Source organism: Empidonax traillii, unplaced genomic scaffold (genome assembly GCF_003031625.1).
Source record: "Empidonax traillii isolate 1590-97213 ecotype Southwest subspecies unplaced genomic scaffold, ASM303162v1 scaffold718:size422569, whole genome shotgun sequence".
NCBI lineage: Eukaryota > Metazoa > Chordata > Aves > Passeriformes > Tyrannidae > Empidonax > Empidonax traillii.
Genome location: NW_020955911.1, coordinates 332,370 through 344,185, shown reverse-complemented (window position 1 = coordinate 344,185; position 11,816 = coordinate 332,370). Strand labels below are relative to the sequence as shown.

The 11,816-nt window shown below is 44.9% G+C and overlaps 1 protein-coding gene across 1 annotated transcript; it reads left to right on the top strand.

The window, feature by feature from the left end:
• Positions 1–1,144: 1,144 nt before the first annotated feature.
• NOL11 (nucleolar protein 11) lies at positions 1,145–11,331 on the top strand. Its single transcript, XM_027900327.1, has 18 exons — positions 1,145–1,279; positions 2,221–2,334; positions 2,563–2,619; positions 3,190–3,335; positions 3,576–3,633; positions 4,098–4,236; positions 4,583–4,780; positions 5,029–5,105; positions 5,806–5,929; positions 6,608–6,711; positions 6,966–7,043; positions 7,492–7,676; positions 7,927–8,052; positions 8,214–8,438; positions 9,169–9,247; positions 10,229–10,321; positions 10,626–10,733; positions 11,031–11,331. Exons 1-18 carry the CDS (start codon positions 1,145–1,147, stop codon positions 11,142–11,144), a joined length of 2,160 nt encoding a protein of 719 aa, XP_027756128.1. The 3' UTR covers positions 11,145–11,331.
• Positions 11,332–11,816: the final 485 nt, after the last annotated feature.

Genomic DNA, 11,816 nt, shown 5'->3' with positions numbered 1-11,816 from the left:
AGGGTTTTGGCAGGCCAGTGTTGTAGCAAACAGCTGGAAAATACTGGAAAAGAGACCACTCAAAGCCTCTCAGACTTGTCTCCGGATCAGTTCATTTTATTCAACAGCACTTTCCCTGTACAGGATCTCCTGGAGCAGTTCAGGAGAGGCTTCTCCATAGAAACGCATCTTTCCTGCTCCCGAGGAACGGCTCTGCGGGGTCAGCAGGGAAACGCTCCCAGCAGCTGGGACAGACGGAGGGAACAGGAGAGGACTGGACCCCCAGTGCCCCCAGTGCCCCCAGTGCCCCCCAGTGCCCCCAGTGCCCCCAGTGCCCAGGGCTGAGCTGGCGGCTGTTAGTTTGGCCGGGTGTGTTGTACAGTGCAATATGAACACCCCCAAAATCCTGTCCCTGCAGGTGCCCCCCCGAAGCGGTGACACCGGGCCGGGACCCCTCGAGGGGACAGAGGGGACACAGAGGGGACACAGTCCCGCCCGCGGGGCTCGGCAGGGAGGGGACACCGCACATGTCACGGTCCGGAACCCGGCGGTGTTTTACTGTGGAGATCAAACCCCAGCGAAGCCTTTTGCCCCCGTGCTAATTGGCACAAGCGTGACCCCTCTCATTAACATACAATTAATCCCCTCATTAACATGCGCGTGACACTTCTCGTTAACATACAAGGGACCCCTCATTAACACATGACCTCTTATTAACATGCGAGCCTCTCTCATTAGCGTACATGTGACCCTTATTAGCACACATGTTACCATCTCATTAGCATACACGGCACCCTCATTAGCATATACGTCACCCTCATTAGCATACAGGCGGCACGCCGGGACGCTCCCGTGGGAACGGCCGTGGGAATGAATGATCGGTACCGTGCGGGAAGCCCACTGGGGACAAGTGACTAAGGGCCTGAATCGTGACCGATCCCGACTGCCCCACCGCCTGACGGCGTTCTGAGAGCAGCGATTGATTTTATGGCATTTACAACAGCTACACCGTGCCCCTGCACCCTGTGCCCCTGCGGAGCCTCCCCGCCCGCTGAGGGAAGGGGCAGGCGGGCGGTGCCTCAGCCGCGCTCAGCCGCGGCCCCTCCCGCCGGCCCCGCCCCCGCCGGGTCACGCCGCGCGTCTCGCGAGAGGCGGCCGGGCCAAGATGGCGGCGCTGTGTGAGGGCTTCACGCTGCGCGGGCCCGGCCCGGGCGGCGGCCCCAGCATGAGCCTCGAGCCGGGCCCGGGCCCCGACCTCGTGCTGCTCACCGAGCGCGGCCGCGCCGCCACGCTCTTCAAGGTACCCCCGCGCCTCCCCGGGGGGCGGCCCCGGCCGGCGAGGACCCCGCGCAGGGCCCGGGCCGCGCTCCCTCCCTCATTCCCCCCCTTCGTTCCCTCCCTCCGTCCCGGCCTGACCCGCCGCCCCCGTCCCTGTGCGCCGTTGTTCAGGTCATTCCTCGCTTTGCCGATGTTCTCCCCGTTTCCCATCGCAGCAATCACCTCCCGAGCCGCGGCTAGGGCCGCTCCCGCAGGGCCCGCGGAGCTCCGGGCGCTCGGCGCGGTGTCGGTGCCGGGCTGGCGGCTGCGGGAGAAAGGCTTTAGTTTGCAGTGCTTGGAACTGAAAATGTGTATTGGTGTGTGTAAATTATTTCAGTGACTGTAATAAGAAAAGGAGGCAGATATTTGAGTTTCTCTCCGTAATTGGCTTTCACATCCGTGGGTTTGGGACAAGGGGGAAAGATTTCCAACTGAGAGAGGGCAGGGTTAGATGGGATATTAGGAAGGAATTCTACTCTGTGAGGGTGGGCAGGGCCTGGCACAGGCTGCCCAGAGAAGCTGTGGCTGCCCCATCCCTGGAAGTGTCCAAGGCCGGGTTGGACAGGGCTTGGAGCAACCTGGGCTGGTGGAAGGTGTCCCTGCCCATGGAGGGGGTGGAATGAGATCAGCTTTCCAACCATTCTGTAATCTGAGTGGATTGATGATACTGTCCCCTTTGGGTTGTTCATCCCCACTGCCAAGACCAAATGTGAGAACAGAACTGTGTTATAAATACACCCAGGGTAGGTCTGGAGTGAGCAGAGGGGGTTGAGTGCCCTCAGAGCAGCCTTGGAGTTCCCATATTTTACTGTTCTCATTCACACTAGATGTTGCTGCCTTGCGTTTCTTTTCTGGGGTGAGAAAAGTCCCCAGGGTCACCTGTGTTACATTTGAGTGACAGTGTCTTTGTTCTGACTCCCCCAGATCTCGGATCAGAAGCCCCTGGGCTGTTGGTCAGTGAAACACGGGCAGGTCCTCACCTGTCCTGTCGTGTGCAACTTTGAGACTCACGAGTACATCGCTGTTCACGATGGCAAGGTGAGAGCCCTTACCCTTTAGGGGAGAAAAGGGGATGGGGGGTCCTCTGAGGGAGGGCAGGGGGAAGTTGGCAGTTGCTTCTTCCCCCACAAACCAACCCCCCGGGGCAGTTCCCACTCAAATCCCCGTGGATGCTTTGTGTGTATTTCCCTCCTGGTGCAATTTGCTGATATTTTGGGTGTTCAGAAGTCTGTTTTATTGGCCTTAAAAATGATGCTTCTCTTGAAGGTTTTGAGGATATGGAAGGATGAAGACATTAACTTGGACAAGGCCTTTAAAGCAACAGTAAGTCTCTTCCTTGTGTTTGCTTCTATGGGAATGTTTTGGACCCTGGTGGAGGGCTGAGATGCTCTGATTTTCATAGTATTGGTCAAATTTAGCTGACCAGTTTTAACTTGTGCTCCCTGATGTTGTGGAGTATTGCAAGGAATCCAGTTGGACTGACTTTATCATCAGAATATTGCTCTTTAAACGATTGGTATTCCAAGGCCAACATTTCTGAGGCCTTTCTTTAAAGGTGGTGAATTGCATTCAAATACAGATCTTCGTGTGCTGCTGATGGATGTGTTAAGCAGTACTTGGGGTGAACTCCTGACCCTCAGTTGTGGGTTTTCTGATGCGATTCAGGAATGTGATGCTCCTCAGGACACTGTTCTGGCCTTTTGCTGGGCAGTGATTTGCATTATTGAAAGCGTTTCAGCAAACCAGCAACTGCAGATCTCCGTTGGGGGGGAATCCTGAAGGTTCATCATTCGTCTCTTAGAAGTTTATTGGAAGAACTTTTAAAAAGTGACTAAAGCACTTGCCTTTCAAGGTGATGGAGTGAAGAACACAGGTTTATTTGGGTTCTTGCAGCTCTCAGCAGATGTGCACAGGATACACTCCCTGCCCGAGGGAGGGCCCCTGGTGCTGTTCAGGGGAGGGGGTGTCCGAACTCTGGATGTGCTTTTGGAAGCCCCACAACAAGAGATTGAAAACGTTCTCTCAGATGAAGCCATCTGGTGAGTGATGAACTGGGACACTTCTTGCTCGGAGGAGCTGCCCGTGGTGATGGAGGTTGTTCCCTTGTTGAGGGGGATGGGGAGAAATCGAAGGCCGAGATCTCGGGGCACATCGTTTTTCAAATCTTAGAATTATTTATATAAGTATCCTAAAAATAAGAAGCTGCCTGAAGAATAGAGGTCTGACTTCAGGTATTAATCTCGAATTTGGAACATGCTCATGCAGTTTTCTGGTTTTAGGTGGAGTGGAGCTTTTATGGAAAGTCAGCAGCCTGTCGTAGTTTTTGCTACTGAGAAAGTGAGTCAAATACTTTTCCTTTTTAAAAACTTTCCTAGCAGCAGATATTAATACTTTTTTCAAAGTCCATCAGCTGTTTCATTTGATTTTAAGAGCTTCTGGTGAAATCCTTATCCTGATTTAATCAATGCAGCAGTTAAAGGGAAGCTGTATTGCTTTTAGGGCTTGGCTCTTAAAACTTCAGAGAACAATTAAGAGGAAACTCAGTAGGCATTGTGAGACTCTTCTTTGCTCATTGTGAAGATCTTGTTTAGTAGAATTTATAGTTTTTGAATTATACATGAATCTATCTTTATTCAAATGATTCTTTCCATGAACCCATTTGTTACATCAAATTAGAATTTTCTTTATGTACCACAAATTCCTAATTTTCCGTAACATTCCAAGTTAAGCAGTACTAATATCCGAATTTCTGTTCTCTCTTCTTTGTGTAAATTAAAGGAACACATTATTTTTTGTTTCAGGATGGGGACTTCTTTGTCTATGTGCAGAAACCCAAGGTGGATAGTGTGCACAAATACAGGCTGGAACCACAGGAATCATCCGAACCACTGAGTTTCACAGCATATCTGAAGAACCAAACTATCACACTTCTGTGCTTGTGTAAGTTCCATTTTCTAACAGGGTGTGATAGTGAAGCAAAGATTTGTATGAAAGGATATGAAATGTTGATATTTATGAATGGCTGTTTCATATTTTTAGAAGTGGTAATTAAACCTTCCTGGTACTTTCACTGTTCCCAGCTGTTATCACTTGTACCTTGTAGATCTCATGCTTTGTTTCGCTGCTTTGCATCACAGTTTGTCCTTTAATATCCTGTGTGATTTCTTCCTTTAGCATTCACTGGATTTTGTTATTTTTAGACGTACCTTTGCCATATTGTATCAAATAGTTCTTCCACAAGGGCAGATGATAAAAGAGTAATCGCTTTTTTTTTTTTTTTGGACAGATTCCAACAACTCTGTGTACCAGGTTCTGGTTCCTCTGCACCAAGATGCTGAAGAGAAAGAACAAATTTTGCCCAAGTCACTGCTACTAAACCTTTCAGTGTCTGGAAGTGTTCTGAAAGGATCATGTTTGGTAGTCGTGGATAAAGACCACGTGGCAGTGCTGGGCAGTTTGGCTGCACCTGGTAAAGAACCCAAAGGTAACTGGAAAATCTGAAATTTTCTGAGGCAAAGCACAAGGCGGGAAAATTGGGCTGCCCCTCTTGTTTAAAGCTGTTCACTGGAAAACCAGCTCATCCTTAGACCTTGAGCTCTGACCTCAGTGACACAATTCCTACTGCTGGATACTTTTGAAACAGTTATTGCTGTTGCCTGGGGTGTTTGTTACTGAAAGTAGCAAAGGCAAATGTAGCATTTGGGGTTTGTAACTCCTGTCTCTTTTCCTTAGAGTGCCTGACCATATGGAATACAAAATTTCAGACCTTGCAAACCTCGAAGGAGCTGCCCCTGGGAACCAGTGGCCAGGTCAGTTCAGGCTGGGTTTGTCCCCAGGTTTTGTGTGTTTGGCAGCAGGGAGGGGGGTGTGGGGCTGCAGAGTCTGCTGAGGAGCACTGGGGGCCGCCTCCTGAAGCAAAATTAGTATTGTCCAGTCAGTGGGTTATTTCTGTTGGAATATTTAGCATGAGACTGGTGTCTTTTGGCAGTTTCTTTGGTTAATTTAGTACCTTCTCACTTCTGCTGGTTTGGTGCAAATGAAATCATTAATTAAATACAAAACCCAGCCAGTTGTTCTGTTCAGACAATTAGCAGGTGATGGCCCAAATGATTCTATGATCTCCCTGAACACCCTGAGGTGTCAAGTAAAACAACACCTCAGTAATAAATGCACCAGTGAGCTGGAACAGCTGCCTGGTTTTGTCTTAATATTGCACAAGAGAGAACCTGAAAGGTAAAATTATCAGTGGACTTAATGCCTCAGAGCAGCCACTGTGCTTTAAGACATCTCTGTAAAAACCCCACAGAAAACTTCTAATTTCTGTGTTTAAAACCAAATGGCAATGAAGGTCTGCTAACAAGTGTCAAACCTACTGAAAGTAATTTAAAATAATCTGGTCACTGCCTTTTAGCTGAATTTTACAGTAAGCAGTTCCCCATCAGCTGGTGCAGAATGCACTTCTCTGCTCATCTCATTAATGGTACATTTTAATATTTTAATATTTTGCAGTTGTGGTGTTATGAGGAAAAATTTTTTTTAACTCATGGGAAAGTGCTGACTGTGATTCTGTACAAGTGTGAAACATCATCCCTGGCAGCTGCTGTGGGAAAGCTCAAGGACAGTAAAACCCCTGGTAAGATTTTTTTTTTTTTTAATATATAATTACAGTGAAAAAATCTTGTAAAAGAAGGACTTCTAAATTTGTGTAAAAGTTATTTTAATGCAATCCTATAAAAATCAGTTGATTCTAAACAGCTTGAAGTTACCTAACCCTGTATTGTGTTCCTGGCTGTTAAATTCACTGCTGCTGGGAACACCAAAGCACACAAATATTTGAATTTATTGTGGCTTCCCTTAACCTGGGTTGTCATTCAGATACTGGGAAATTACTGAAAATACTGGTGGAATGCTGGTGCTGAATACTGAAAGCCAAAGGAAGTGCTCTTTCCTAAAATGTGTTTTCAAAGAGTTTGTGATTAGATAGAGCAACACCAAACCTCAGAATGGGAACTGCAGTTTGAAATTGTACTGTCATAGTGGTTTTCATTGAACATTGCACTGGTGGAATGTTCTTGCAGGTAACACTCAGAATAAATTGTATAATAACTTCTTTTCCTCCCAGAGGCAAAATGAAGAAACAGTCTGAGAAAAAGCACAGTGCTGAGATAAAACTGGCCACTTACTTGGCATAAAATCACTTGGATTATATTTCAGAAAGTGTCTCTTAGCACAAGAAGTTAATGCAATATTCCTACTTTAGTGAACGTGCTCTAATTGTTGCCTTCACGTGGTTCCATTTGTGTGTTCCCAGGAGTGTCTGCCTTTGTGAACTGGGATACCCTGGGAAACGAGGAGCGGGTGGTTCCCTTTCAGCCCCAGGAGTCTGTGGCTCCAAAAGCTGAGTCCAGGATGAATGTGAGTTGGCATCAGGCTCAGGGGAGGTTTTTGTTTGTCTTGCTCTTCCCCATGCTGATAATTGTCCTTTTAGGTTGTTGTAGCAGAAGGAGCTTTGACCTTGTATTGCTCGTTGTTTCCAACACTCTTCCTGGGATTGGGGTTACTCGTTGTGTCTGTGCAGTGAGTTGACATGTGAAGTTCCTGATTGTCTTGCCTGAAATCCTTAAATGAACAGTCACTGGAGAGTAACTGTTTGGTTTTCTTTGCCACAGTTAAGGTCAAGAAGGAGTGGTGTTGCCAAAGTACAGCCAGAGAACTTCTCAGTTGGGCAGCTCTTACTAAATCTCAAAGTAAGTAAATCAAATGTTCTCAAGTAGCATTTAGACACTCAGAATATCCCAGGTGTCTCTTCAGCTGTTATCTTTTTCCATGTCCTCTTGCACACATCAGGTTGACAAAGCTGCCTTGAACAGGTGAGTTAAGGATGTTATTAATTGTGCAAGAACAGAATTTGGGCTTGATGAAATTCAGCCTTGTCATAAGGAGGGTGTTTGAGACCTGTACAGTGCAGGGCTTGTAACAGCTGAGTTCTGAAAACTGAGAGATGCACTGCAAATGCAGGAATAAGCTGTTTAGTGCCTTTCTGGGACACGCTGCAGGTGTTGTGGTAGGTTAAGTTTCCCCTCCTGTGTGAATGTACCTGTGGCTGAACACCTTGGGAATGGTCTGATGGGTCCCAGGACAGTTCTCAAACCTGGGCCTTGTGTTTCTGAGTTGCACAATATTTGTCTGTTCCAGGACGCTCCTACAAACGTGTTGGAAAATGAACTGAGACAGCTGATGTCAAGAGCACAGACACCAGATTTACAGGCTGCCATTGGCAGTGTGGTCACTGCCCTGACCAACAGATGTAAAGCAAACCCCAGGTACTACCCTCAGAATTTCCTGCTGCAGATAGTGGAAACCCGAGACTTGTCCTACAGGTAAGGAGTGACTCTGCTCTTTTTAATCTGTAGGGAGTAGTCTTTAAAAATAAAATTTAAAAAGTAGAAATCCCTTTCTTTATAAAGCATTCCTGCATTATCAGAATTTACTGTTAAAGTTGCTTATTTTCTGATGATGTTTTACATAAAAATCCAGCTGGGGGAGCAAGATTAGTGCCACTGCCTTGGTTGTCAGTGTAGTTCTCAGTGGGTGTGAACTGTGCTACCTATTAATTGCTTATTTTTACAGTTTATGTCCAGATTTAATGGCTGTTGCATTGGAGAAAAGAGATTTCTATCTCTTACAAATCTGCTTACAAAAGTTTCCAGATATCCCTGAAGAAATGACCTATGCTTGCTTGAAGGCATTTTTAAGGTAACTTGAAATCACTTCTTTTCTTCTTCACCAACTTTCAATATGAGTTTTTACTTTCATGGTAAGCTTCAAAGAGTGTGCACTGCTGGTGGGTTGATGGCATTGCTGATTTTCAAAGCTACTGATTAAAAGTCTTCCATGTGGGGCTCTTTGTTCTGCAGTGTCGGTGACACCTACCTTCGAGGGACAGACGTGGATCTGGACTCCGTCATCTGCTACATCGATGTGGAGTTCAACAGCAAGGAAGTTAAGACTGAAATTGTAGAAAATGGTTTCAATGCAGAGCTGGATGAGGACATGTGTGATGATGCCAAAATCCCAAGGGAAGGCCGTTCCAGGAGCGATGGGGAATCCTGTCCCATCTCACCTCAGAGGGCAGCACTGTTGTATCCTCTGTGTGGTGAAGCAAAGCCAGTGCACTGTGTGTGCTGTGGATGGTTCTCTTTGACACATCTTCTGTTGCTGCTGAAAGTTTTGGATGAGAGAAGTTCTTACTCAGTAGAAACATCATTTGGGATGTGGAATCATTTAATAGTTTGGGTTGGAAGGGATCTTAAAGCTCATCCAGTGCCACCCCCTGCCCTGGGCATGGACACCTCCCACCAGCCCAGGTTGCTCCAAACCCCGTCCAACCTGGCCTTGGACACTTCCAGGGATGGGGCAGCCACAGCTTCTCTGGGCAACCCCACCCTCACAGAGTAGAATTCCTTCTAACATCTCACCTGATTCTTTCACTTTGAGTTATATAAATAGAAAATGTGTATCAAAACATTACAAAAACGTAACGAGCTACATATATAAAATACATAACTCTTAGAACGCATCTACACCAATGTAAATATACATTACTGCAAAAGTGTTCTCTGTTCAAGAGAAAATGGTATCAGGGATTTGGATGTTTGCCTGTTGAAGCACATGAGCCAGTTGCATCCTTGCAGTGAACACAACTGGTCAAGGTATGATGTTTTAGTTGGTGACTGTATTTTGTGACAGAAATAAGGATGATTCAAGTAGCACTTGTCTCAAAGAACCTGCAGAAATATTTAGAATTCACTCTGCTTTGTAGAAATGCCATTTTTCCTGCAGTTTTATTCCCTTAATAATAGCTCTGCCCAGAAATGCTGTTCTCCATTCAGCTTACAGTGAAACGTTTCTCTTGCCTCACCTGAAAAACCTCCCAGCTCAACAAGCTATTGTAAGTATGTGGGCTTTGAAAAGTGGGAAAAGCTGTGTTATTTTGGGGGGAGAGAAAGAAAAGAGGGGTTTTCAATTGTATGTGAGAAACTCACCGCTCTTACTGGAGTCTGAATAACAAATTATTGCACCAAAATTAAATGAAGGGGCCTAAGAAGATTTAATGTTAAGGAATGTCGTGTTTTTCCACGTATGTATGGAAATTTAAATGATTTTTGTAGTTCTTGCTTATTTTAGAACATAAGTAAGAAACCCTCTTTATGACCCAGCCTACTTGGAAAATGCTGTTCATATTTTGTTAGCAAGTAGTGGTGCTTTTGTTTATTTAGATGCTTTTTAAGAAAAGAACAGGGTTTGATCAGTTCCATCAGGAGCAGAAATCTAGAAAATATGAGAACCAAACTGTACACTCTGTGTAATGTCAAATGCAATACAGATTAAGATCTTCCCAGAACATCTCAGTTGAAGGAAAAAACCCCACCAAACTCCCCTGTTCCTCAAAACCTGAACGATGCCTTCAAGAACTGCATGTACCTGTGGTACACCTGCAAATGACTGTGGCTTTCCAATGACTTCAGAAAAACCATCTCAGCACTGCCACATCTCCTTATTGACCTTATTCTGACCGTTAGCAATTTATTTTGGGGTACTGAAAGTGAAAGTGGGAGGAAGATTGTTGATGTTGATACAGTTTTTAGGAAAGTTCCTAGAAAGGGCTGTGTCTGAGTGACATTGCACTGGAACAGTGATTACCTCTGACTGTAATTTACACTGAATATTGCTGAGACTTTTCAAACATCGTGCTCTGGATGGTGTAAGAGAACCATAAAGCTTGTTTTTAATGTGTAACATGCAGATATCTGTGTTGCTTTAAAAAACAAAAGAAAAAGAAATCTTCATGAGTGTTACTCTGAGCAGGACAAAACCCCTCAGTCTGTTCAAGGTTTGCCCTTTAAAAATGTTCTGACTTCTCTATTTTTAGCTGTTCCTCAGGTATTTGTATTACCTGTACGTGAAATGCAGTGAAAAAGTGAATACCACTCTTCCTGGAGTTCGCTCTCCCACTATAAACCAGGTGAGAAATTCACTCTAAGAGTTGTGTTTCCTTCTCTTTCTGTGCCGTGGAAGTTGGTGAGCAGTTGTGAATATCTGAAATCAGCTGACATCTACACTCCTTTTAGAAAGTATTGTCTGTTAATACAACCTGTGTTGCCAGATGTAACGCTGCAACAATGAAAACCCAAATTACTGCTGTAAAAAATGAACCCCTGCGTTTTGCATTAGAAATGAACGTTTCAGAGCTGAGCTTTTAAAGCAGAATCTGTGTCATTTGCAGAGTGTGAAGTGCAAGTGTTCTTTTCTTTTTTTTTTGTCTTCAGATCATGGATTGGATGTGCCTGTTACTTGATGCTCATTTCACAGTCATGGTGATACTGCCAGAAGCAAGACAGTTGCTGTCAAAGCTGCATAAGTTTGTGAGAGCCCAAGTAAGTGGCACCTTCTGGGATGATTATTTCCTTTTCATTTGGGTTTAGAATGTGGGTGGAAGCAAACAGCAGCAAATGATGCAGTGAATTAAATAATGCCTGTCCTCCTCTGTGTGCTCCTTCCTGAGCAGGAAGTGGCAGTTGCTTCTGTCTCATTGTGATTTCAGAAGCTGCTGTGTTTGTTTGGTTTAAATATCTGTAACTGTGCAGAGCCACAGAGAGTTCCACAGGATGATGGTGCATGAAAAGAATTAAAATGTGTTTTACTATAAATGTCTATGTTTTCTGGTTTTTTAGGTGAGGTTCTACTCTGAACTCAACAAGATTGAAGGAAGTTTGAGGGAATTGCAAAGACTCAACCACCTGAGAGACTCTCAGACCTATTCTATTGAAGTGCTGGAAATCATCTGAATTGGAAATTCACAATTAACACATTTATTTTGTATTGATTCCTTTGCTGACAGGGATATATTAGCACTCCATATTGGGGATGTGAAAAGCTGTTTTCTACATAGGAGGAGCCCAGTTACTCTGTAGCTACGTGGGGGTTGGAAGTTTGAAAGTGGTGTATTAAAAGCTCTCTTTTTGACTGGATGAGAAGCTGGGTGCTTGCTTATATTTTCCTGTCGAATTTTGATCCTTTATCATAGGAACATCCTAAAATACCACCTGGTTCTTGGCCAAACACGAGGTGGTCGTGGCAGAAGTGCTGGGGGCACTTGCTGGACTTGGGCTGTGTAACGTGGAAAGAGCCTTAAGACACCTTGGAAGTTGTTCCAGTTGTGTTTATACTGTTTGTCAGTACCAAATGTATATAAAAGTAAATTTTTTTAAAAACCCACTGCAATGGCAGCTGAAGATTCATATAGAGGGGGACTTCTTGGCACTGGTAGCAGTTGTTTTCCATTTTCTGAAAAAGAAAACTCAGAATTAAAAATAAGAACATTCTTACCTACATCAGTTTGTTTTCTCCAAGTACTTTTTCAACTAATGAACACCTCAACTTATTTAACCCCATCTGTACCACTTCAAATATATCAGAGTTTTAGATTGGGTTTGACTCTCTTGAAAATAAAAAGTGAT

Coding starts and splice junctions, on each gene's coding strand:
- NOL11 (XM_027900327.1), top strand. CDS start 1,145: ATGGCGGCGCTGTGTGAGGGCTTCACGCTGCGCGGGCCCGGCCCGGGC. Junction 3,634..4,097: donor TAGTTTTTGCTACTGAGAAA/GTGAGTCAAATA, acceptor TTTTTGTTTCAG/GATGGGGACTTCTTTGTCTA. Junction 5,106..5,805: donor CCCTGGGAACCAGTGGCCAG/GTCAGTTCAGGC, acceptor AATATTTTGCAG/TTGTGGTGTTATGAGGAAAA.